This window comes from Melanerpes formicivorus, unplaced genomic scaffold, assembly GCF_026170545.1.
Source record: "Melanerpes formicivorus ecotype bairdi unplaced genomic scaffold, bMelFor1.0.p_v2 SCAF_2, whole genome shotgun sequence".
NCBI classification, from domain to species: domain Eukaryota; kingdom Metazoa; phylum Chordata; class Aves; order Piciformes; family Picidae; genus Melanerpes; species Melanerpes formicivorus.
In genome coordinates, this window is record NW_027142354.1 from 39,695,060 (window position 1) to 39,722,581 (window position 27,522).

Genomic DNA, 27,522 nt, shown 5'->3' on the forward strand with positions numbered 1-27,522 from the left:
TGCTTTTCTCCACATTAGACATGACCAAAACCTTTAGCTGTTCTTCATAGGACATTCCTCCCAGCCCTTTTGCTTTCTTTGTTGCCACTTTCTGGATGCATCCAAGAACTTTAATGTCCTTCTCAAATTGTGGTGTCCAGAACTGCACACAGTACAATACTCAAAGGAATGCTTCACTAGTGCTGAATGCAGTAGGATAACCACCTCTGACCAGCTAGTTATGCTGTGTTTAGTGCACACCAGGATGTGCTTTGCCCTCCTGGCTGCTTTATTGCCCTCTTGGTTGCTGACTCATATCAAGTCTCCTGCTGACCAGCATGCACAAACCCCTTTCTGCAAGGCTGCTGTACACCCACCCCTAACCAGTGAAGTGTACAGGGGCAGAATGACCTCCCTGCTCCTGCTGGCCACACTGTTCTTGATGCAGGCCAGGATGCCATTGGCCTTCTTGGCTGCCTGGGCACACTGCAGGCTCATGTTCAGCCTACCATCGACCAGTACCCCCAGCTCCCTTTCTGTCTGGCCGCTCTCCAGCCACTCTGACCCCAGCCTGTAGCACTGCATGGGGTTGTTGTGGCCAATGTGCAGAACCCGGCACATGAATGTGTTAAATCTTATGCCGTTGGATTCTGGTGCATTCAACTCCCGCATCCAGATCATTGACAACTTGTCCAGAAGGACACTTTGAAGGACAGTATCAAAAGCCTTACTATAACCTAGTAAAGTTGTTTCTTTGACTTGCCACTAAACTAGCGCCCCAAATCAAAATATGCACTGAATTGTTCATTGTTCTGTCTTCATATTGCCCAGTGAAGTATTTCACCATTCCAGCCAGTGGCGTTTTGATTCTTTCTATAGTGAAGCAGACTTGGGCTTTTACATAGAACTCCTGTCCTGTACTTTAACTGATAACCTACCTTTCCTGTTTCTCTAGTCCCATAGGGTTCTTTAGGGAGAATGATGTGTGTTTACCAAGTGGCTGCTAGAGGTAGCTTAAGGTATGAATGTGGACTGCCTGACATCCTGAAATTGTCTGGTGTATGTTTTGGTACCACTGAAAAAACAAGATAGCTGCTGTACTGTAACTGAGAATCTGGTCACCAGTTTCACTGTAGATGTTCTCTGAACTAGTCTGGAAACAGGGAATCCATTACTGAACTTCTTGTTCTGTATTTTCTGTACCACTAAATATAAAGCTGAAGGTTGGTACAAGCCACATAAGCTTTAACATTTATGGCACTGAGGTATTGGATTGGAACTGGATTTCCTTCTTTCATTGGAATAGTCAGAATCTTGCTATACTGGGGTCTTCTATAGCAATAATTTTTCTTGAAATATTTGAGTGATTCTCCTACAAAGTATTTAGAGCCTTCAGCCAAATTAACTTCTATGAGAGCGAGCTTTTCATTTTCCTGTTTCCCTCAGATGGGAATAATGATATCTAAATATCCTCCAAAGAAAATGGACATAAATATAATTACTGATGAAAAAGAGTGATTCTTTTTCAAATCTAATTTTTTTAGCTACTGGTCAATTTTGAGTAGAACTCAGCATCCATGCCACTGTGAATTGTGGGTGTTTATCACAGTGTAAGCATTTATGACTTACAAGTTCCTACTGACTTAATTGCATTTTATCAATTTGAATCATAAATACTTGATACAGTTTTTAAGAGTGCTCTAATTTATAATGCTAAATTAAATATTCTGTATTCCGTAGTTAACTTGATGATTTTAATGTCCTGTGTTTTAATAGAAAAAGTCAGATATCTTGGCAAGTCCAGAAGGTAAAGAAGTTGTTCAGTTATACAACAGAATTGCCTATGTGTTGGTAGAATTTGAGATAGTCTATCATCATGCATGGATGAAGGAAATGTCACAATTACAACATCGTAAGTATTTATATATACAATTGGCTTTTTCAAGCAGTTGTTGAATGCTAAGTTAACACAAACAAAATCAGTTTGGAGCACAAGCCCTATGGGAAGAGGCTGATGGAGCTGGGGTTGCTTAGCCTGGAGAGGAGGAGGGTCAGGGGAGACCTTATTGCCATCTACAACTACCTGAAGGAAGGTTGTCGACAGGCATGGGGCTTGTCTCTTGTCCAGGCAACGAGCACCAGAACAAGAGGACACAGTCTCAAGCTGTGTCAGGGGAGGTTTAGGCTGGATGTTAGGAAGAAGTTCTTCACAGAAAGAGTTGTTAGCAATTGGAATGTGCTGCCCAGGGAGGTGTTTAGGAGGAGACTTGATGGGGTACTTGCTTGCATGGTTTAGTTGATTACGTGGTGTTGGATGATGGGTTGGATGCGAAGACCTTGAAGGTCTCTTCCAACCTGGTCTGGTCTATTCTACTCTACTCTACTCTACTTTACTCTACTCTACTCTACTCTAAATTTAAGGTAAACAGTTGTTCAGATTTGTATTAGAATTATTTATGCATGCCATTAAATAATTCTTCCTGTTGTCTTTCCACTATAATAGTTCATCCCAATTGTTCTCAGCACAAGTACTGCTCTACACCTAGAAAAAGTTGTTGATGATCAAGCTTTATGATATCAACACTAAATGAAAGCTAAGTTTAAAAAAAGAAAAATAAAAAATCTGTAGATTTTTCAAGTAAATTGTAGACACTTTGTGAGCTTCAAAACTAGGAGAAGATTCTATGGGAATAAGATTTTGTCATCACACAGTCAACAGAGGTTGTTCCTAATAGGTTTTTATTTTGGTTTGGATTTTTTTCAATATTCTTATGCAAACGTATTTATTCTCTGTGCTAACAAATTCCTGTAAGCTACTGGACAGCTCATTAAAATGTTGTGTTTACTGGTTGCTAGAAAATGAATTAAATTATTTTCTAACTGTAATTAAAAAAATGCCACAAATAAACTGGGTCTGAGTTTGTTTAGCTTGCAAAGAGGAAGGTTTTATACGGCAGAAAGCTAATATGGTGAAAGTTGGTTGTATATTTTGTTTAACTGAAAATGTGGAGCTATTTCACAAGTAGCCATACATGTTCAATCACCATGTAGTAATAGCAGAAATGTGTTCTGTAATAATTTAAATCATAGAAACAACTGTTTGTCTTGATATTAAAATTTCCTTACAGCCTTACAAGCCACAGTGTTTGTGCGTCATCCTGAAACTGGGAAGTTCCTGCTGAATTTTGATCCCAAAATTCCAGAGATCATCCGTGAGACCAAATGTATGATAAAATTGGGTCTGGAAATACCAGAGCAGGCAAAAAAGATTGTAAAATTAGAAAATAACCTGAGGTCAATCAAGATGCATCTAGAGGTAACCTTAAAAATTATGAATATTGCTGTTTAAAAAAATAATAATGAAAAATCAGATTAATGATAGCAATCTTTCTAAGGTTAAATAAAGATTAAATATAGGTATGAAGTAGTTTAAGGTAAATTTGTTGAATGCACAGATGGACATAGAATTTCCCATCTGAAAAACCCCTACTAACTGCTGTATGGACTAGTATATACTTAAATATAAGCATATTTCTTATATCCTATGGCACATTAAATATATTCCAGTAATTAAATAATTAAAGCTATACAAAGAGTGTGCACTCTCTGAAAATCAGTAAAACATAGTCTTACAGGGCTTTTTGGGAAGGCAAGTTTTCTGGATTGTAAGGGTATGGTGAGCTACAAAAACATCAAAAGTTTTGTGTGTTACCTGCCAGAGAAGTCAGATTTGTGATACCAGTTGCTTGCTGCTGTTGTAAGGTTGTGAGAAGTAGTGGATACGGTGTAATACACCATGAAAAATTTGTGTGTGTGTGTGAGATGAGGATATTTTAAAACTGAGTTTCTCTGTGACATTAATTATCTAAAACTTATGATACTCAGTTTTAAGAGGGAATTGCAAGTTATGGTCACTAAAGTGCAAGCTATCTTTAGTTGTAGTGAAAGATGATACTTTGTCTGGTTTTGTGCAGAAATAAGGTATTGCATGAAGGCTGCTTTCAGTCTTTGTGTAGGATGATGTGGATTCATTACGTTCCAGACATGATGTGCATAGGCATGTAATGTTTGTGTAGAATTCTACACTTGTTTTCAGATGTAGTCTTGTACTTCTTTCCATGTTTTTTTTTTTCCTGGTGATTTGATTTTATAATGGGGTTTTGCTTCAATAAAGAAAGCACTTAAAATACTCTCCTTGATAATACACTTTCTAATAATTAACAGGATCTTATCCAGTGTTACGAAGAATTGTGTCAAGAAACACCAAATTATTTTGCAAATATAATGGCACCAAAAATGCAAAAGGTTGGTACTGCTAAATGCACTTATATCTCAGAAGAAGTTAGAATAACTTAGTATTTAAAAATATTGAGATGGGTCAGCATATTGTGAACTTAGTGAATTTTACTAAAGCTTTAAGACTAAAAATTTGCTCCTTGCAATCCTCATACAGTGCTCAAATAATATGCATTACAGTAGAATAATCTCAGTTACTACAAGATGTAAACCCAGTAGAACAAATCATATGGACTTTGTGAGTCTATTTATCTACTCTGACTTTGACATGGAAATAAATTATCCCTTACTTCAATTTTAGGGATTCGCTGGAAATTGTGCTTTTCATTTAGCTGAAATACTAAATGTCATGATCCTTGTCTTTGCTTGAAGAGGATTATTAGCTTTGGGAATTGAGTTAGTCTCTTCAGTATTGTAGAAAGGTTATAAACTACAATAAAGTACAGTTTTATTAGAGGTGCAGAATGCCTATGCTACAAGCCATTTCATTTTGCAAACACTTGCAAGTGTATGCATGTGGTTGTTCTAACTAACTCTTAAGTTGGTTTTTTTTTCCCTGTAAATAATAGCACCAGGAGGTTGCAGAGTTTGCGTAAGTTTATGTAACTACATAGTTGGTATGTGCTGAAGTGTGAGAAAATAAAAACTTATCCATGTTCTTACGAGTTAAATAATAGAAGACTAAGATAAATCACTTTGTGAAGTGATAGTAGTCTTCACTTTAAAGTACTGCAAATAGGGAACTGAACACCCTTGAATTGTACAGGAAACAAGTGGGAAAACCGAAGGATTAGTATTGTACAAACAACAGAAGATTAATTTATTTATTTATTTTTTTAAGAATGGAGAGAAGTCTTCCATGCGTAGGAAGACAGGAGGAAAGCACAAATCCAAAGATGATTCAAATGAGCAAATCTCGTCTTTGACTACATTGATCCCATAATTTGACAGCAACTCACTCGGAGCCTTAAGCTGTTTCTAGACTGGCTATGTTGATTACGAATAGACTAGACTAGACTAGAATAGACTAGAATAGAATAGGAGTTAACCAGGTTGGAAAAGACAGTTGAGATCATTGAGTCCAAACTATCATCCAACACTATCTAATCAACTAAACCAGGGCACCAAGCACCCCATCCAGTCTCTTCCTAAACACCTCCAGTGATGGTGACTCCACCACCTCCCTGGGCAGCCCATTCCAATGGCCAATCACTCTTTCTGGGAAGAACTTCCTAACATCCAGCCTAAACCTCCCCTGACACAGCTTGAGACTGTGTCCTCTTGTTCTTGTGCTGCTTGCCTGGGAGAAGAGATCAACCCCACCTTTCTCAACCTCCCTTCAGGTAGTAATAGCACCATCCCAGTGTTGTGGAGTTATATATATTCCCCTAAATGATATATGTTAAAGTGTTGCTACTGGATGTATTTGTAAACAGTAGTTTGTGTAGCTGAACTAATTGTTTTAACTGTAATATAGAGACAGAAAAAAGAATTAAGATGAAGAAAGTGAGTGAAGTCCAGGCAGTGAATTGGTAAATGTCAAGAAGAAAGAGCAGATAAGATGGGTGCCTATTAAAATTAAATATGAGTGGAATCAGTTCAAAGTTTCTCAGCAATTAAGCAAAACGAAACTTTTATCACTTCAAGGAGGATGGGGATGGCAAAATTTAAAATTGTTGTGGCTGCATACTGCAAAATCTGTGAGAAGTTTTGGAGTGCTGGGCAAAAACTTCAGGGAGCTCTGTGAGAGTCTGGAAATGTTGATTTTCATTGCCTGGCAATATTATAAGACTTCCTTTTACTAAAAGTACCATTTTTGAAGGTACAGGATTTTCAGTGAAGGTGTAGATTATAAGGTGGCAGGGCAACAAGCTGATTTCAGCTACATACTGAATATCTTTGTGACAAATTCAGAAGAAACAGATTGTGGAGAGCCAAAAAATCAGGGAAATTGTAGGGAAGAAAGGACTTTCAAAAGTGACATTGATATTGCAGCAAAATTTGGAGAGGATCACTGTGATTCAAATGGGGACAAATGAAAAATGTCTTTAGATAGATGTGGTTGAAAGACAAGTAATTATGCAATACCTTGACCACTCTCAACATGTTAAAAGACAAATTTTAAGACCAATAGTAGACTTGATGTTAATGTTAGGAATTAGCGAGAACTACTAAAACACACTTTCCAGGAGAACAGGAAAGAGCATGCACACTTGAATCTTGTGGACAGAATCTACAGCATATGCTACCCTCTTCTTCCCCCATGTTGCATATATTTGTTTGATCTCTTCCTTGAAAAGTTGTAACTTTCCTTGGGAAACATAGACACAACTCTCTCATTCATCAGTGACGTCAGTGATTCTAATAACAGTTGCCTAAGTTTCAAATTGTATTGCTTGTTTGTGCTTGGTTTTATCTATTAAATTTTATTTTTTGTGCTTAGATGGAAGCTGTGTTGAGACAAGGACTTACCATGCTGACTTGGTCATCTGTGTCACTGGAAAGTTTCTTTCAAGAAGCTGATCAAGTTCTGTATATGTATAAACAGTTTTTGAAAGAGGTATACAGTTGACCCTATTTAAATGTGGGTTTTTTTGGTTGTTTTTAGTACACTGCATTCATATTGGAAATTAACCTGTACTTATTTTTTGTACCACTTGAAATGCATACAAATTATTTGCTTTTAAAATCATGTTCTTTAGGTTGGAATCGATGATCTCAAAGGTCTTTTCCAACCTGGTTAATTCTATTCTATTCTATTCTATTCTATTCTATTCTATTCTATTCTATTCTATTCTATTCTATTCTATTCTATTCTATTCTATTCTATTCTATTCTATTCTATTCTATTCTATTCTATTCTATTCTAATACACTCAATGATTCTCTGCCATTATTACACTCCAGTGTGTTTGCATTTTGCTTCTGTCTTACAGTAGAACATATTTTCACTTGTCGTCAGAATCTGTGACTACAACTCTAATATTTGGTCAAGATTTTCTTCTGTTTGAGTGCTTGTCCACGAGTGCAGTTGCACACAAGATAGCTCTGTGTAAACATTGTCCAGTGGAGAAAGTTTTACTATTAATTATATTCATAGCAGGCATGTTGGGAAACTGTCTTGGTTCTTTTTTTTTTTTTTTTTTTTTTTTTTTTCCCCCTCTTAAGACTTTACCTTGATATTTGGATCATCCTTCTGGCTTGGCAGTTGAACTGTATGGCTATGATCTGTCCTACCAATATAACAAATTGTGTTTCCTGTGGTAGGAAATTGTTAGCCACTGGTGGGTATATCTGTTTTTTCTGTATGGCGGGCAAACACAAACATGATCAGGTGCTCTCTCTGCCACTGAAACCCAAGGCTGAAAAAAAAACATACGATGTGTAAGAAATTAACAGTTCTCTGAGCCTGAGTATATCTAAAATATCCATGTCTTGTAGACATAGGCTATTTTCTGTATAAATGTGTTACATGCATTTCTGATTTTCTTACTTTCTTACAAAAATATTAACTTTGTTAGACCCTTGATTACTGTGAATGAGGTGCTGTAAACAAACAGGGCAAAAGTGATGCAAAATAGAAATGTGTAATATTGGAACAAACAAGACAGGATATCAGAGATCCAGAATATTTTAGGTTGCAAATGAAAAACTGGACAGAACTCAGTTTTGTTTGAATTCTGCCATGAAAGAAAAAGACTGATCAGTTCAAAGAGCTGTCAAAAAGCTCATTCAAAAGTCAGATCACTGCTCTTATGGTATAAAAGAAGTCTTGGCTTATAGTATCTATGAATTAATTTCACACATGCAGTTGTCTATGTTTAGGCCACAGCCAGTGCTAAATTATAGCAGTTGTTCCATTGCTGGATGGCCTCTCCCCAGCTAAGAAGAGTATCAGGAAAACAAGAGACTCAGGGGTTGAAATGAAAACAGATTTAATGAAACACCAAAAATAGTATTAATGCTGATGAAAGTATACAAAGTTACACTGAGCCCAGTGAATGTACAATGGTCATAATAAATGGTAAAGCAGTTCTCAAGAGCAGAAAAGTAAGGAAGCCCTTCGAGGAGTGGAGAAAAGCAGTAAAAAAGAGAAACTATCATGCTCAACAAACTTCCCACTTTATGATGAGTGTGACATTCATGGTATGGAATACAGCTGTGAGCCATCTGGGGTCAGCTGGTCTGGATTTTGCCCCTCCTAGTTTAAGCTCTTGGCTGACTCAAAAGTGCTAACAGCCTGCATACTGTTCTGTCTTAGCAAAATCAGGAAAACAGTGTATTTAAGAACACAGTGCTGATAACCAGAAATATGTGAAGAGTAAGTGGAAATACTGATTCCACTTTCTCAGAGATTCATATATCTCAGTTTGTCAACATTGAGCCAGCAGATACTGAACAGTTAGAAGATTTTGTCTTTAAAGGACTGTATGACACAAAACTATGCACATTCCTTATATTTTTTAGAGTTGTGTTATCATACTGTGGTGCATTTAAATTCATACACTCTTAGCATTCCAGTGTTTGCTTTCTATGGCAACAGAAACCAGTTTCCAGCTTAGACCTGTTCTTTTATTGTTCATGTTTCAGATTGTCTGAAAAGGAACATATCAACAAAGGGCTAAATTTTTTGTAGGGTACTTGTTTCCCTAAATTGCCTCTGTAGATAGTAGAGAACATGGATAGTTCACAGGGAAAGCAGCCTATATTTAGCCACTTTAAATATTCCCAAAGTGGCCATACTCATGAGTATTGCTGTGCTTCTCTTTTTCCTGCTTCTCTCATCTCAAGGTCTTTTGTGTTGGTGCTTTTACTTCAGGTTTTTTTCTTTTCTTTATGATTTACTGTCTTAGATAACTTCTTGCATTTATTTTTCTGTAAAACATAATATATGTGTTAGAACATTCTAAAAACAAGTACATTATGCTTTAAAGAAAAGTATATACTATTAATACAGTTTTATCTTTTTAGGTTAATGATTTAAGTGAAGCCAAGATTGATTTAATATTAGAAGAAGTATCAAATACTCTTTTAATTGTCTTACCAGCAGACAGTCCTACTGAAATAGAGAATATGTTAACCTGCAATGAGGTCTGTGCCACTTTACGTCTTTGAACTTGAATTCTTGAGCATGTTAGAAACAATGACTTAGTAAATTAATATAAAGTGAGAAAATAATTGTTGTCTCTGTAAAAATACAGAACCTTTTGTTAAAAAATAAAAATATGTTGGATAATATATATAAAGATAAATTGGTTTCTAGGGATTTCATAGAATCGTAGAATCAATAAGGTTGAAGAGACCTCAAAGATCATCAAGTCCAACCTGTCACCCAACACCTCATGACTACTAAACCATGGCACCAAGTGCCATGTCCGGTCCCCTCTTGAACACCTCCAGGGACGATGACTCCACCACCTCCCTGGGCAGCACATTCCAATGGCTAACAACTCTCTGTGAAGGAACTTTCTCCTCACCTCGAGTCTAAACTTCCCCCGTTGGGGAAGATTGAGACTGCATCCTCCTGTTCTGGTGCTGGTTGCCTGTGAGAAGAGACCAACTCCCACCTGGCTACAACCTCCCTTCACGTAGTTGTAGACAGCAATAAGGTCTCCCCTGAGCCTCCTCTTCTCCAGGCTAAACAATCCCAGCTCCCTCAGCTTCTCATAGGGCTTGTGCTCAAGGCCTCTCACCAGCCTCACTGCCCTAAGACAATAAATACTTTCCAACAAGTATATTTGAGAATTTGAATGTGTTCTTGGTTATAAATGAGGTTAAAAATGTACTTAATTAGCAAATTAGTGCAAGTAAATAAAATTGTTAGGACAGTTGAAAGAGTATTTGGGTAATTTCGGATTCAGATTGAGATCTCCCTGGAAAGTGGAGCACAAGCCAAAGGGAGACCTTATTGCTCTCTATAACTACCTGAAGGGAGGTTGTAGCCAGGTGGGGGTTGGTCTCTTCTCCCAGGCAAGCAGCACCAGAACAAGAGGACACAGTCTCAAGCTGCACCAGGGGAGGTTTAGGCTGGATGTGAGGAAGAAGTTCTTCACAGAAAGAGTGATTGGCCATTGGAATGTGCTGCCCAGGGAAGTGGTGGAGTTACCATCACTGGAGGTGTTTAGGGGGAGACTGCATGAGGCACTCGGTGCCCTGGCTTAGTTGATTAGATGGTGTTGGATGATGGGTTGGCCATGATGATCTCAAAGGTCACTTCCAACCTGGTCTGGTCTGGTCTGGTCTGGTCTGGTCTATTCTATTCTATTCTATGATTTAAAGGATTTTCTGTTGGACCTTAAAAATTTCATTACATTTCAAAATATGGAAATTTTATTTAATAGCATTTAAAAAAAATAATGATAATACAATGGAAGATTTGGATAATTTGGACTGAAGAAATAATGTGATCAATGCAACTGAGAGAATTCACTGTTATTTTTAATTTAACAGGCTTATACTAAAGAACGTGCTGAGTTACTGAACCAAAAAAGCATGCGCATTGAAGATGCAGTTCAAGAACTAATATCTGTATTTGAAAAGAATTACGAAATTAAACGCTCCAAGGAAACCTCAGAAAAACATGTACTGCCAGGTAGATAATGGTGATCATTTAAATAAAATTTTCTGTCCCTAATTCTGTAGGTTTAGCTAATACATGACAAATGGACATTTTAGTTGATTTTTTTCAGACTTCACCCTCCCACTCCTCTGTCCTTTTGTTTAGATTACCAAGATATTTGCTCAAGAGGAAGAACATTATGGTTTCATTTATCTTAGTCTCTTGTTATAACTTCTTTTATTTTTTCCTCCTCTTAAGTGAAGTACAGTGTCCTCTCTCAGCTATGTTAAGCATTCAGTATTGCCCCTTATGACTTGTTTTAGTACAATTGTATCTCTACCAGAATGTTACTGGCCAGTCAGTTTTAATTGGTACAGACAATTGATTTTCAATGGCTAGCATATGAGGCTCACAGCTGATCTGTATGGCTGGTTCCAACTGCTCTAGGGTGTGTGTGGTGGGTTGAGATTTCCCCCCCCAACATTAACTTTACCAGGCTAACTCAGCTGGAAGCAAATGGAAGCTGTATTTATGAGTAAAACTACGCTCTACAATGGAATGCAATGAGTATGTACAAAATATACAGGATTTACAATGTTATACAGATATTTACAATTAAGAAACAACATGAAAACTCCCCTGGTCAAGAAGACCAAGGAAAGCCTTTCCTTTGCCTCCCACCCTCTGTCCAAAAGGGAGAAAGGAGCAGAGAGAAAGTAGCGCTTAGACTTAACCAAAATAACGCAGCCAAGGACAGCAGAAGCAGGCTAATCTGTCCCAAGCAAAGCAAGCAGAGAAGAGAAGCCCCCAGAATGTTTTGGTGCAGCCAGTTTTATAGCAGATATTTGGAATCATTTAGAATTATCTTTGGGTTTTGTTTTTGCATGCAATAGTGATTTATTTACAATTTTCTACTTTTCTGCTCAAAATCTGTGACAAAATTTTAAAGGCATAGCATAAAACTACCACAGTGTGTTACAAAGATTTTTAGGAGGTTATGTAGGAGAAATAGTTCATAGGTAGTGAAAAATATTCTGGTTTAAATAAATATGTATTTCGAGGCTTAATCAGCAGTTAAGCTCCTTTTCTCTAGAATTTTTTCCTGGTAGTTTAAATTTCCCCCACCTCTAGAGGCATCGTCAGGGTCAGTATTCCATGTGTTCCATTACAATGCAGCAACTAGCAAAAGCTGATATTTATCTATATTTTATTAGAGTGTTTATATTTATTTATTTGTTTATTTATTAAAATTATTTATTTATTTATTTATTTAAATTAGGCTGGATGTTAGGAATAAGTTCTTCACAGAAAGAGTGAGTGGCCATTGGAATCGGCTGCCCAGGGAGGTGGTGGAGTCACCATCACTGGAGGTGTTTAGGAAGAGACTGGATGGGGTGCTTGGTACCATGGTTTAGTTGATCAGATGGTGTTGGATGATAGGTTGGACTCGATGATCTCAAAGATCTCTTCCAACCTGGTCCTTTCAATTCAATTCAATTCAATTCAATTCAATTCAATTCTAAATTGTTTATATTGAATTACTGGGGGAGGAGACCTTTCCAGCTGATATGACCATGTCTACTTACCTATTTCTATAACATATTTGTCATGCATTGTGTTTGTTAGGCTGAGGCTTAAAGGCTGGGCTTTTATACCAGTTTCCTAGTGTGAAAAAAGTATCAACTAAAACCAATTAGCTGATCCAGGTACTACTGAAATAAAATCCAATATTGGTTTGCCTATAAAAAAGAGGGACACATCAGCCATTGGAAAGGGCTGCCCAGGGAGGTGGTACGGTCACCATCCCTGGAGGTGGTCAAGAGGAGATTGGACGTGGCACTTGGTGCCATGGTTTAATCATGAGGTCTGTGGTGACAGGTTGGACTTGATGATAGAGGTCTCTTCCAACCTCGGTGATTCTGTGATTCTGTGACACTATCTTCAAAGCAGAACACAATGTTTGGTTAACCGCAATTTTTTGTTTGTTTGTTTGTTTTGTTTTTTTTTTTACACTTTACAGTACGAGAAAAACATATAGCCTTTGAAAATATTGAGGAGGAAAGAGAAAATAATATTTCTTCATCTCTTCATAATGATAATAGCAAGGACAGTGACAAAGAAGATGAATTCAAAAAGGTATTTTGTGATAATAAGGGAATTTTTTTTCAGATCTGTCAGATTACTAAATAGTCTTTTGAAGTTTGAGGCCATTTTTGGACAGCCATTTCACAGAAAGGCATCACTCAGAGAACATCAAGCATCATGTAACAATTACGAATTAATTTCCCAACGTGAGTGTAAGATTGATTTTAACTTTACATTATATTCCAAGTTATCCTAATAATCATCTTTTTATATATATACACACATATATATACCTCCTAGTAATTGTCTTTTTATATATATGTGTGTATATATATATATATATAAACTTTTACACTTACCACTTACATACTGAGATTTTACATATATATTTTATAGATAGATTTATTATATATATGTAAAATCTACAAAATATATATATATGTACAATATATATAGGTATATATATGTATTTTATATATATTATATATAATATATATTTATTATAGATATAAAATCTATAAAATATATATATATTATACATATATATGCACATATATACATATATATGTATATATACTATATATATAATATATAATATATAATATGTATGTATGATATATATTATATATAATATATATTTATTATATATATAAAATCTGTAATCTATATATATTGTACATATACATGCATATCTATGTATTGTACATAAATCTATATTATACATAATATATATATATTATACATATATATATTTTATAGGGTTTTTTTATATATATATAATAAATCTATCTGTAAAATACATATATAAAATTTCAGTATGTAAGTGTTAAGTGTAAAAGTTTGGAGAGAATATTATGCCTAAGCTTCAGTGCAGACTTTCCTTCTTGAGTAGGCAGAAACATGCATCCTTTCTATTCTCCTCTCCCATCTTTACCAAGAAAAGTCACTTCTGTACTTTTCTCCTGAAGAATACAATTTTTCCATGTTCAGCAGGGAAGGGAAGTAGAGGAAAGGAATCATAAATTTGCAGGCACAAATGTGATAATGTGTCGTAGGGTCAGAAAGGCCAGGCCCTTCCCCCCTACAGTGAGTAGAGGGAAAGAAAATTTTAAGAGAAATTTAAAAAAAACCTCACAGCTGAATTAGCAAAGCAATGGGTGCTGGATATTTACAAAGCAATACAGGATATGCAGGGGAATTTACAGAATTTACAATATTTACAATATATACAAAAATATACAACAAAGCAGCACAGAAATGAGAGTTCACTCCCTCTGCTGAGGGGGTTCCCCACCTCTGCTCCCCCTTCTCTCCCCCTTTCCCCAGAGAGGGTTAGAAAAGAGAGAAAAGAGAAAAAAGTTAGAAGCAGTTATGTGTTAATTGGAAAGCGGTTAATACAGGCCTCACAGCTTATCAGTTTCAAGGTCAAGCCTTGGCCGAAAGCCCAGAAACAACGAGCTGCTGCCACTGAAGGAGGGAAGACAGACTGACTAGAAAAGTGCAGGAATTCCCAGGAAACTCTGCTGCACTCCCAGTTCAGAAGGTGCTTCCTCCCAATCTACCAATGAAATTAGTTTAGATCCGTCTTTTCGTTTACAAATATCCGACCACCATATTCCCTTTCTTAAGGGGACAGCCTCAAATGGTCACATAATGTTGCAAGGTTGAATTCTGTTGTTTTGTGCTAGTAATCACTACATGTTGTTGTATTTTTGTGGTGTTCTTAATCCAGTGCAGTCAAAAATTACTGTATTTGTCTTGTGTTTGAAAAGAGTACATATGCACCAATATTCTTGGGTTATTCATGGTGCTTATGGTTTGTTTCATATTTTTGTTTGATTGGTTGGTTTTGTGTTTGTTTTTTTTTTTTAATATAGAGAGATATTCTCAAGGAGTATAAGGCTTTAGATGGATCTCTCATTTTCTGTCTCTGAATAATACCAATTGAGTTTCCTCAGATACTATATCTTCATCATGCAGCTTCTACTTATTTACTTAAAAGCAATTTTTCTCCCAACTTCTCCCCTTATGTCTCTCCTGTAGCTTGCCGCATAAATTCCTTCAGATAATAGCTAATATGTTTGATATAAAGCTTTTGAAATAATCTTCAGGTTCTCACCTGCATACAGTATTAAATAATGTACATTTTATTTATTTCAGAAATGTAAAGAGTTAGTTGCCTATTTTAGTCACCAGCTGCTAGAGAGCCTGCAAAAAGCCACCCAGCTGTCTTTGGATAGTCTTAAAAAAAGAATATTTGTTTCAAAGTAAGTTGCAAATGAAAGATTCCTTCAATAGTATTGCCAGAACAACATTGTTTCTGTGTTACTATAGTATGACAGACATGTATTCACATATGTAATGATATATGTGCATGTATCATTAGTCTTTACAATTCCAGATGTCTTAGCCATTTTAGATAAAGCAAAATCTGAAGAGCATTCACTTTTTGTTGCAGTAACGCTTTGGGCATGAGCTTTTCTTTTATGCTGTAATTCTTTATGGTGCTACTTTTAGTCTACATGGTTTCATTTAATTTATGCTGAAAACAAAGTTTATTTCTATTATCGTTCCCCCTCCACCTGCACCTTTTTGTTTTCAATCCCCTGTCTTTCCCTTGGGCTGCTTTCCAGATGCCGTTAGTACAATTTATTGCTCAACACAAATGACTGGAACTTAAATGACCGTTCTAGGTCATACATGGCAGTGTCCCCATATGTTCATCCCATTTCTGATTATTTTTGCAAGTGTGGCTATGCACTACAGTTGTTTCCCATGGGTTAAAGCTCATCCAAGTACTCTTTATTAATTCTATATGATAATGTCAAGATCCATAGGATTTTATCATTCTCCTACTGTCAAACAATTTCTAGAGATTCTTTTCTGCTTCAACAAACGCTTCAGAGACAGAATTGCTTAAATCTAGTATATTGTAAATATAATATATTGTGAATTGAAAACCCTACTTAGAATTCTAGTAAGAGGATTTATCTTAAGCAGGTGAAGTTGGTGGTATTTTGTCATCAATGTGTGTTCAAGCTTGAGTTACTTTTTGAGACATCTTTCATAGAAAATGTATTGAAATCCTGATCTTACTGAATTCAGTGAGAATATATTTGTGTGCATCCTTTATATATATATATATGTCCTATATATATATGGTATCATATTGCTAAATCCTCCATCATTTGGTCACCACGTCATATCATAGCATGTAGAAATTACTTTGCACTGGTTTTAGCCTTAGTTCTGAGTGGATTCTGTCATGTATTTATCTTTTTGCACTTGTTTATCTTTGAAACTTTATTTTCTTAATTTTCTGTTGAATATCTAAACCACAGTGATACTTTCAGGGGTTTCATTGTGAAGTATTTATGAATATTAAATATTATTTTCATCAGAACTACATTTGGGAGAAAGCAGCTTTCTATTCATCCAAGCAAATCTGAAGAGGGTGCTGCTTTTCTAAAAGTAGAAGTACACCTTGATGTTCCCAATGTGGTAAGTTATGTGACTTACAGGCAAGGCAAAAATACACTGTTACCTTTGCCCAATAGCAGATTTTTAAGAGCATTCATTCCAAAGGAGAATAATTGCTCAGGCCTTTCAGCACACTGAGAGCACTGATGAAAGGTGTTCACAGTCCCAGTGCTCCTGGTTTCTGTCATAATCATGGTTGCAGAACCTGGCCTTTTATTGTACTTCTGTGTTTCAGCATTTATGGTGCAATCTGCCAGTTTCTTTGCAGAATGATGGCATTTTTACTTCTTGTGTAGCATTTACATTGATGGTATAGATGTTTCATGCTTGTTTTTTTATTGTAACTGTTTTGTTTGTGATGTGATTTAAATCCTTTGTTGAGTAAAAATAATTAACATTATCTTTGTTCAGTTTGGCTTTAGTTGGATGGCCAGAAGAGGGAACACTGGAAAAAATGAAAAGTTTCAAAAATCATAAAAAGAGCTACAGCTCTCTCTGTGCAGAGAACAAAAAGGCAGATAGATTTTGAAGTAATGTGTTTGTTTTCCCTTTTAGAGTAAGATAACTGTCAGTATTATGTATTTTATTTTATATAAGAGAAGGCAACGTCATGTTATTCAATTGTTTTATAAAGATTGCAAGTTTTTATATTCACTAAATGAAAGAAAGGTACTGATCTAAGGTGATAATCCTTTGACCTTGAACCAGTGTTCTTATTGGCACAGCCATGGTGGTCTTAGGTTGAAAGTTGGACTTGATTTTGGATGTCTTTTGAAACTGAAGCAATTCTATGATTCCCTTGTGTATTCACACTGTGTGTGTGTATACATGAGATATAAGGTCTGTCAAAGTGTAGAATTTTTATGTTGTTGATATTAGTATAAAAATGAAGGTCCAAAATCCACCCCCTTCAAAGGCAAGAACATCTATCTTTATTTCCAGTCTTCTGTAATGCTTGGCTGATCTTGGGAAGTAATGAAGTAATGATGGGTAAAATACCACTTTGATAATGTTAATGGGATTTTGCAAGGTCCTTGCTTTTATGCATGCAACCACTTAGTCTGTGAAACTGATACATAAAACGTCAGAGTTACTTTTAAGTAGTTTATATGCCACTTCTGTAGATTTTTTCATAATGATGACTTGCAGACGAAAGCTATAAGATGATGTTCTAAGGAATATATTTGAGGGTTGAGTGTATCACAAGTGATTTTTCTTATGAAGTTTAACAAGAAATGCTGGGTTTTTTTATTCTTTCATGGATCACTCTCAAGTAGGCTTTTCCTCCTGCTCACTGTTTTAGAGAAACTGTTATGTGCCTTACTCCACTTTACCCTACATAGAATTATTGTCAAACAAGGACAGGACAAATTTACAATTGGATTGCTACTGGCAATGCAGTTCAGAAGGTTTTGGATTTGGGACTTTATGGTTGTTTATTTACTACTAAATAAAACAGGCTAGGGGCTGTTCTTTGACCTCAAAGTGATCTAATGTGAAATGATGTGTATTCATACTGGTAAATGCTTTTATTCCTGAATCCAGGAGTTTGCACACAAGTTGAAAATTGTGTGTTAGAAACATCCCCTCTCATTTTTTTATGTGCCAAACTGTGCCTGTTGTGTGGTTGCTTGGTTGTTTTGTTGTGTGTGTCGTTTTTGTTTTGTTGGTTTTGTTGGGTTTTTTTACGATGTTTTTTTGCATCACCTAAACCTAGGCTAAGGGACCATACTAGCTTTTGTACAGTGTGAATGACTGCAGACCAGAACCTGTGTTTTGGCTCTGTTCTGTTTGCTAGCTGTTCTTGATTCAGACCAAGATTGCTCATTTTCTTTCCAGGGCCTTTTATCATGTATTCTGGTAGCTGAATAAAAGTTCTTTTCCTCATCTGACTTGGGTATCAAATTGTTCTCAGAATCGTGGTGCAAAATCCTTTACAAACACGCAAATTGAAATCTGCAAGGATAATACATGGAGTTCCATTAATTCATTAAACACTATGCTCTTGCAAAAGTTTTTGAGGTAAATGCTACTCTGGGAGAAAAGAAACTTGCAGTATTTATTGAAATAGGTGCTTTGACACTTTGATGCAGGTGATTTTCTTTGCCTGAAATGACCCACAATGTGAACATATGTCTAGATAAGCACTATGTCTATATGTCTAGATAAGAGGTTACATAGCTACAAATCTTTAAATGAGCTATATGTGTGTATTTCTGTGACCATCCCACAATACTCTCACATAATTTGGGATCTAGTGGTTAGGAACAACAGCAAGGAGGATCTTGCTCTGCAGTTTTAATGCTTCATGATTCTAGAACGAGGGAAAGGGGTCTTCTAATGTATTCCTGCACAGTACCCAAAAAATCATTATAAAAATGCAGTTTAAAATATTGTAGGAATTTAAAAAATAATTGTGAAAAACTCAATACATCTACCTATACACTTGCTTGTCATTTTACCCACAGTATGAATGTACAAATAGAGAGTAGGTCAGTACAGTATGTTTCATTTCTTCAGAGGTCATGCTGATACAGATAAAGTGTTAAAATTTCATTTTACAGCTTCTCTTCTGGGACAAGTTCTGCAAATCATTATTAGTAGAGTAAAACTGAGGTCTTAGAAAAAGACAGTTGCATTTATTTTGACAATATTTCAACTGTTTTATATATAGATAATGGTTCCCAGTTTACATGATATACAGCAAGCCATCAATCGCATGACTCAGTTAATATTGGAAGTAAGTCGTGGAGTTGCTCAGTGGGGACAGAGACGCTTGCCAAAATCTAGTTTAAAAGCAGAATCACACATACAGCAGGTACCTTCAAAAGGCTTTCAATTACCAAGAAAAAAAGCCAAAAAAGGGGAAAGTAAGTGATTTGATTTTTTTTACTTATTTCAACTTTGTATAACATTTGCAAATAAACTTATTTTTCTTCAAGGTGGCCGGTAATGTTGAAATTCTTGTTTTAATATATTTTGATTTAAGTGGCTGTATTTTTCAGAAGTAGCTTGCCAGGCTTTTGGAAGTATTAGAATTCTGGGGGGGAAATAAGCAACAAAATCTTAGAAAAATTGCTAAATTCTGACTATTTAGTTTGAGGCAAAGTTAGCTTGTCAATTTATCTTTTTATTTACTGGGGATTTGAGCCCTAAACCATGGTTGTCAACTAGCTCTCATTGGAATATTAAGATAAAACAAGAGCTAGTTTGATAATTGGATTTCAGTAAAGGTTTTAATTACAGGTATATTGCTAGAATGGATTTCATGTGAATATTCAGTCTACAGATAAATTTGTATTCATTCCAGTATGATAGTTTTGTACTTAATATAATTGCTAAACCTCTCTCCATCTGCTTTGCAAGCATCCACAAAAGCCTGAATGTATTTTTCACTTCAGATTCTTAGCTGCTTGATTGAACCACCGTTGTATCTTTATTGTGATTTAAAAAAAATCTTTAATATTTGGGAAAGCTTTTCTTTTTGATAGTTCAGAGCTGGGGCTTTACTCTTCTTGTGATGTGCTTTGTATTATTTTAACATCTTTAATGGGCTTCAATCAGGGTAACAGGAAACTGTCCTACTCATACAGCCATAGCCTTTTCCTCTGCAGTGTCAAAATACATTAAGTAACAGTTTTAATTAATTTTGAAATACTCTGCAGCAGTACCTGGGGGCATATGTTGATTTTTGGACACTGGCAAGGATAGATCAATATGACATTTTGTTTCCAGTGGCTAGGTCCCCAAAAGCATCCAGACAAGCACATAAGTTGGAGTTGCATTCAATCCTCTCCCATTAAACCATGTGTGATGGGAAGAGTGGATTTTTCTTCCCTGTTCTCTTAAACCTGCTTCAGAATGCTGTTAGGCATTGTTATGACCAAAGAGGTGTATTAGATGTCAGGGATATCGGTGTCTGGATTGACCCTGGTTGTCTCAGCAGGTCATCAAAGATGAAGGAGAGATAACATAAGTTGTATTTTATTTTCTTTCTAGTTGAGCTTACTTGTAGTTCTTAAAGGAGACAGGGCTTCTGTTTCAACATCATCAGTGTAACTGGAGCAGTAGCTACCAGTGTCTAAACTACCTTCAGCAACATATTAAGAGGCAAGAGGTTTAAGAAAATGTCTATACTGGCCTTTCTTTTGTTCTTTTTTTTTTTTTTTTTTTTTTAAATTTAGTTCTAATCTCTCTCAGACAAGACCAAAAAGACGCAGATATTAGCAGTGTGTAAGACAAGTGCAGCTCCAAAACATGACAAGCTATTTCCACATTCATTTATATGTGACTTAGAAAAGTTTAGCACCTTTTTAAGAAACACTAAGTAGAATATCGAGAGGTTATTTATTTGAAACATGTTAGAGCTTCAGAAACTCACACTTTATAAATGTTATAAAATGTTTAAAACTTTGATTTTGTGTGTTTTGTAAAAATATATAAAGATAGAGAGTATTTGAGGGCTTGACATACTGTAGTTACAATTAAATTACACTGCAGAAAATGAGATTTGTGAATTAAGACAACTGTTTATTTTCCATTTAAAACCATTTACTCTAGACTGAATTTACTCTAGCTGTATGGAACCTGCTCTGAACTAGCACTTGATGCTTTCATATTAAGCAGTCAGAAGACATTTAGAGAAAAATATTCAGCCCTACTCAAGGGCACCATTGCTTAACTTGGCATGCATATATTTAGAAGAGAATTCTAACCAGACTTCTAATGGTTCATTAATTTACTATAATGTTGTTTCACAGAAGGAGCTGAAGATGTTGTGCATCTGAAAAAACAAAGAAATTTTTACTCAGGTGTTGCAGAACATGATGATGTTTCTAAATTAGTTTTGTTCCTCTCTTCTTCTGTGAATTCTGTAAGAGAACTAGCTACCGAATTTCTGCAGAACTTTCAGAAGTATAATGTGCTGTGGACAGGAGACAGGGATGCCAAAATTCAGGTGAGTTTAATGATGATCACATACAGGATCATGCTTCATTGGTTCTTGCCTTTTGAAATCAGAAAACATTGGGAAAAAAGCAAGGAAAAATATGTAGAAAACACATTAATGGTTAAAATTACTACTATTATTTTGTCTTTCGATAGTAACAGTAGTATATGTCTTAAGCAGAAGTAATAGCATACTACCTAATTTTTGTGTTGGTGTCTGGTTTTTCCTGCTTCTGTAAAATTCTGGATACTGATAAACTGGTCCTAATTTGCTAATCACTGCTTTGGTTGGTGGTTTGGTGTATTTCTGGTTGCTGTTGTTATTTGTTTTGTTTTGGTTTGAGGAACTCTAGATTTTGGGCCACAAGAGATTACTCCAGTGTAATATGAGGTATATCACAAACCATAGAAATTCTCACAACAGTAACACTGATAATAGTGCACTTTTTTCTGTGGAAAAGGTTTACTTTGAATTTAATACATGTTTTTTATTCACCACACTTCCTGTAGCTATTTTAGGAGGCAAATTCTGCATTCTCTATTCCCAGAAGAATCCTCTGTTAAATTCTTGATTTTCTGAACTCATGACTTAAGTGTGCTAGAAAAAATTCTGTCTACTACAGGAAGAAAAAGTTAGTTTCCAGGAATTGGAAGGCTCTAGGGTTTCTGCTTCAGAATGTTTCATACTGTCCTTCTGCAACAGAGTTTTAATTTAGACTGAATTTAGAGATTCAGTAAAAAAAAGGTTGGCTTCTATATCTACTTTATTTAACCTTGCCTTTACTGACTTTTCCATTGTCCTGGTTTTAACTCAGATGACAGCCCCCATCCATCTCCTTCTGGTGGGTAAGAAAGAAAAGGAGCTGAAAGAAGACGAGATTAAAAGCATTTACTACTGCAGGGATGTCATATAACACAAAGAAAATAAATGCCTGCATATATAGCAACAGGGGAAACAGATGAAATGCAAACTAGACACACCCCTGAAATGAAGCACACCCCCACTCAGAAGTGAGGAAAAAGACCCCAAACCAGGAACAGGAACCTTTCCAAGCTGTAGAATATATGTCAAATCCAATGACCCATTTAATCCCCAGCCAGCCTTTTCCTTTTTCAGTGAGCAGGACATCACCATGGTATTCCTGGCTTTCATTGCTCCACTGTGGCAGGTGGGGGTAGCCCCCCACCCCGGGCCAGCCACCTAAAACCAATAAATCAGTCATTGATTTAATAAACTACATTATATATACATAAATATATGAATATTATGTCACTTTTTTTTTTTTGTGCTACAGGACCACTGGTGTCTTTTGAGTGTCACAATGAAGTTTTGCAATTTATATGGGCTAGGAAAACTCACTTTCTATTCAGAGCTGAGAATTCACTCTAAGTCTAATTAAAATTTTAATATTAGTTTGCTCTAGTTACCACTTGTGAAAAGGATACTCTGCAGAGAATGCCTCAATCATAATGCAATTGAGTTTTATACATATATGCCCTAGTTTCTACAGGGTTTTTTAGCACTATGATAACCCTTCCAGGGCCAGTCTGGATTTTCTCAGTCAAAAGAATAGAAGTGGGAAGCTTTCAGCATTTATTACTTTCCCATGCAATGTTTAAATACTTTTTACTCTCTACTGTGTCACCTGCTTTTACAAAGCCAGTAAGCATTTAACATGTCTTGGACAATGTTTCTTGTTAAATTTGATTTGAATTTCACAACAAGCTTAACAGTGACAGAGAAACTGATAAACCTGAATGACTCATCATGTACATTTTACTGTGCTAGCAAAGCTACAGAAAGTTAAAAACAGGTATAATACTGGGTTACATTTTGAGTAGTTTCTGAATAACTGTTGCCACTTATTTTACCAAAAATACAAAGAAGGACATTTGATATTTTAAACCACCTACAGCAATTTTTGGCTAGCTGTCCATCTTTGACTGAAATTAAAGAAGAAATTCTACACTATGCTATGTTGGAAAAAGAGATAGAAGATTTCAAACCTATTTTCATTCTTGGTCCACTTGAATTGCATACAGGTATGATATTTTCTTATGTTTGTGTGTACAGCATGATAATGAATATTAAGTCATGTTATTTGGTTTATTCTTGGATGTAAATGCTTACTCAAGAGTCCTTCCTGACTGATCAGCCCCTTCTAAGAAATCCATCTTGAAAAAGAACTCTCCATTCTCCTTGCTTTCTCTTATTTGGAGTGATGAAATTGAATTCTGACATGGATGTGAGGTTGTCATAGAGGTTTACTGAAGAGTTAATGAATATATATTGTTACAGTCAGTGGGATTGAGTGCACCATCAACAAGTTTGTAGATGATACCAAGCTGAGTGGTGCTGTTGATGTGATGTGTCCAGAGGACAAGCTGGAGAATTGGGCTCAGGGGAACCTCATGAGGTTCAGCAAGAGCAAGTCCAGGGTTCTGGACAATCCTCACTACACGTGTTAGGAACTGGTTCTTTACTATAAGGGTGGTGGAACACTGAAACAGGTTGCCCAGGGAGGTGGTTGGGGCCCCACCTCTGGAAATATTCAAGGTGAGGCTCGGCAGGGCTCTGGGCAACCTGGTCTATTGAGGATGTCCCTGCTCACTGCAGGGGGATTGGACCAGATGACCTTCAGAATGGTTTATGTTCTAAAGGGTGGTAAATATAATCTAGTTCAAATCACCCTGCCGTGGCAAGGGACACTTTCCACTAGACCAGGTTGCTCAAAGCCTCATCCAACCTGACCTTGAACACTTCCAGGAAGAGGGCAGCCATAGTTTCCCTGGGTTACCTGTGCCCGTGCCTCACAACACAGTGAAGAATTTCTTCCTTATATAAAATATAAATTTACCCTCTTAAAATTTTAACTATTGCCTCTCATTCAATTCCTACACTCCCTGATAAAGAGTCCCTCCCCATCTTCCTGTAGGCTCCCTTTAAGTTCTGAAAGGCCTCTGCAAGGTCTCTCCAGAGCCTCCTCTGGGCTGAACAAACCCAACTCTCTCAGTCTGTCCTCACAGTGCAGGTGCTTCATCACTCTGATAATTTTTGTGGCCCTCCTCTGCAACCACTCCAACAGGTCTATGTCCCTCCTCATATTGGGCACCTCAGGGCTGGACACAGTACTCTAAGTGGGGTTTCACAAGAGTGGAGCAGAGAGGAAGAATTACGTCTCTTGACCTGCTGATCACACTTCTTCAGATGCAGCCCAGGATGTGATTTTCCTTCCAGACTGTGAGCACACATTGCTGGCTTGTATTCAATTTTTCATTCATCAACACGACCAAGCTCTTCTCTGCAGGGTCCATCTCAATCCGCTCACCACCCAGCCTGTATTTGTGCTTGGGATTGCCCTGGCCCAGCTCACTGATTGTATTATTGGTCATGTTGATCTCTCATTGGTCATGTTATTCTGAAGAACAGTCTGGTGTGGAAAAATGTATTCTCTGCAAGCAGCTGCTTGTTGAATAATTAAGTTTGTGGTATGATAGAGAAGCAAGGATTTCAGTGGTACTTATCCCTCTCACCTCACAGATTATACAGCTAGCATGTCTTCTCTGGACCAGCATCCCTATTCTTTTGGGTTTTACTTTCTGTGGCAGATGAACGCATGGTTGCTATCTAGAGACAAGCAGTAAATGCATCCCTTTCTAAATATCACTGTGGTACATTTCTCATGAGCAATTCCCATCTTCTAAGAGATTAGGTTGCTTAGACTGAGAAATCATCTCTGTACAATTTGTCTTCATCATACATCAGAGAAGGTTGAAGCCACACACTTTGATGGAATTAATTTCAGGATTTTGGTGACATGTTATCCTTAGCTTCATCTCAGAGAATAAGGAAAAATGAAAAACTGTTTACTGCATATCCTCATCTAGTTCCTGAAGGCAACTTTGTACTAATGAAATCACTTTGGAGACAATTAAGTCACTCTGGAAAAATCTTGCCCTCTCTTATTCTGTGACCAAAAGTAATAAGCAGCAGTGTATCCACAAGAATATGAATTTTGTTGATGGTCACACTACTCCTTCGTCTGTGACCACTACATCAGAGAGAGTCCTCTAGGTTTAAGAACAGGATATTAAATATTTTTGTGATCTGAGGAAGCAGGTATTTTTCTTGGACTCACTTTCGGTTTTGAAATAGATTTGTTTCCATTTAGATATTCTAACTTTTCTTGAATTATCCCTGGCCTTCAGGAATAAGATTTTAAATGCTATTCACCACATTGTTACAGAAAAAAAAGTATTTGTTTTGTGTGCTGTTAGAATCTTTTGGTTTCTTTCACCAGAGTGCAAAATGCTGCCTATGAAAATGCTAATTTATTCTGATAAGAAGTGAGAGTACTGGTTTCTTCAGTGTTGGTTTGTGTTTATATATTGACTGCATACAATAGTATGTGGCACCTTGCATTTTTATTTGTGTAACATTATATATTCCAGTATTGAAATCCCAAGATGCTATTTCCTCAAGAATTAGAAACCATTGAAAGATCACTGATCTTTATCCATTTGGTTAATATATATCAGAAGTATTTACTGAAAATCTATATTAGTAAGTAGGCATTTTCTAATTTATCCATCTTCTTTATATGTTCCGTTAGATAAGATTGCTAATACATTATGTAATATACAATAAACCAGCAATAGTATATTTACAATAGAATAGAATAGACCAACTTGGAAGAGACCTTTAAATCATTGTGTCCAACCCACCATCCAACACCATCTAATCAACTAAACCATGGCACCAAGCACCTCATCAAGTCTCCTCCTAAACACCTCCAGTGATGGTGACTCCACCACCTCCCTGGGCAGCCCATTCCAATGGCAAATCACTCTTTCTGTGAAAAATTTCTTCCTAACATCCCGCCTAAACCTCCCCTGGTGCAGCTTGAGACTGTGTCCTCGTGTTCTGGTGCTGGTTGCCTGGGAGAAGAGACCAACTCCCACCTGGCTACAACCTCTCTTCAGGTAGATGTAGAGAGCAATAAGGTCTCCCCTGAGCCTTCCCTTCTCCAGGTATGCCATTGAAATTTGCTTGAAATTGTTTTGAAACCTAAACCATAGTAGCTGGATTGCCTGTCAGCTTTTCTTAGTTGCTCTTAATGAGCCATGTGTGATGATGTGAGGCTGTTTTACAGAAAAAAAATTAAGATGCATATTGAATAAATTTTGTCATGTATTTATTTTTTTTTTAAATCAGGACCACTGAAAACAGCTTTACTAACTGAAGCCAAAACCTGGAAGATGCTCCTCTGTCGTTACTTGAATGAGGAATATAAAAATAAGATGACAGACATGATGTCATTCATAACTGAATATTTAAAGAAATTGTCCCGACCTCTGCGTGACTTAGATGACATCAGATTTGCAATGGAAGCTTTATCTATCATACGTGAAAATAACATAGAAATGGATATGACTCTGGGACCTATTGAAGTAAGATGGCTTTTAACTTTTTATCCTCATTAAAATTATATTATATAGTAAGAGTAATGACATAAACTAGGAATCTGAAGAGTTTACTGTCCTGAAAGAACTAGGGTGAAGATGGGAAAGAAAGTAATATTTTTATGGTTTTCTTTATTATAGATTGTGAAGCGGTTTTAGATACCTTGCTAGATGCCGTATAACTGCAGAACAGAAAAAAAATTACTCTCTCTCAAATTATAATGCAGATACAATCTAAGGGAAAACATGGAGAAATAAGCAGATGTGGCAGTTTAGGCTGGGTGCCTCCTGCTGCTGCCACAGAGGGTGCACCTCCAGTGTCCCAAGGGTCTAGCTCAGTGGGTGGACACAGGAAGCTGTGTATTTCATACCCATAATGTCCTGCTCCCTATAAATCTATCAGCAAGGTCTCACACTTCCTCTTCCTTCCCTCGCTGCTCCCGTGGGAGATGCTCCATATCTGGCAAGGGAAGGTGAGTTATCTCAAGGCCTCTTAGGCCTGGCTAGGCCTAATGCCAGGATGAGAAGGGGGAAGGGCAGTCTCAGATCTGGCCAGCTGAGATTAGCCTAACAGTGGAGGTGGGGGAAGAAAGAGCCCTGGGGGTTTTGGCTGTACCCTCAGGTAGGGAGAACGGAAAATGCTGGGAGGCTTCTGGGTATGCTGTAAGGGACTCTGTGTGCTTTGGGATCCTTTTTGTCACTATTTCCATAGCT

At 36.6% G+C, this 27,522-nt stretch overlaps 1 protein-coding gene across 1 annotated transcript in view; it reads left to right on the forward strand.

Annotated features, from left to right (window-relative positions):
* The window catches only part of DNAH8 (dynein axonemal heavy chain 8), a 153,620-nt gene that overhangs the window by 22,000 nt on the left and 104,098 nt on the right, over positions 1–27,522 (forward strand). Inside the window, exons 13-25 of the mRNA XM_068148416.1 lie at positions 1,756–1,891; positions 3,108–3,295; positions 4,204–4,284; positions 6,719–6,835; positions 9,246–9,365; positions 10,725–10,866; positions 12,854–12,969; positions 15,079–15,185; positions 16,320–16,419; positions 19,073–19,268; positions 21,159–21,355; positions 23,262–23,388; positions 26,561–26,796. Coding sequence (XP_068004517.1) covers positions 1,756–1,891; positions 3,108–3,295; positions 4,204–4,284; positions 6,719–6,835; positions 9,246–9,365; positions 10,725–10,866; positions 12,854–12,969; positions 15,079–15,185; positions 16,320–16,419; positions 19,073–19,268; positions 21,159–21,355; positions 23,262–23,388; positions 26,561–26,796 — 1,863 coding nt within the window. The remainder of the gene's footprint in view (positions 1–1,755; positions 1,892–3,107; positions 3,296–4,203; positions 4,285–6,718; positions 6,836–9,245; positions 9,366–10,724; positions 10,867–12,853; positions 12,970–15,078; positions 15,186–16,319; positions 16,420–19,072; positions 19,269–21,158; positions 21,356–23,261; positions 23,389–26,560; positions 26,797–27,522) is intronic.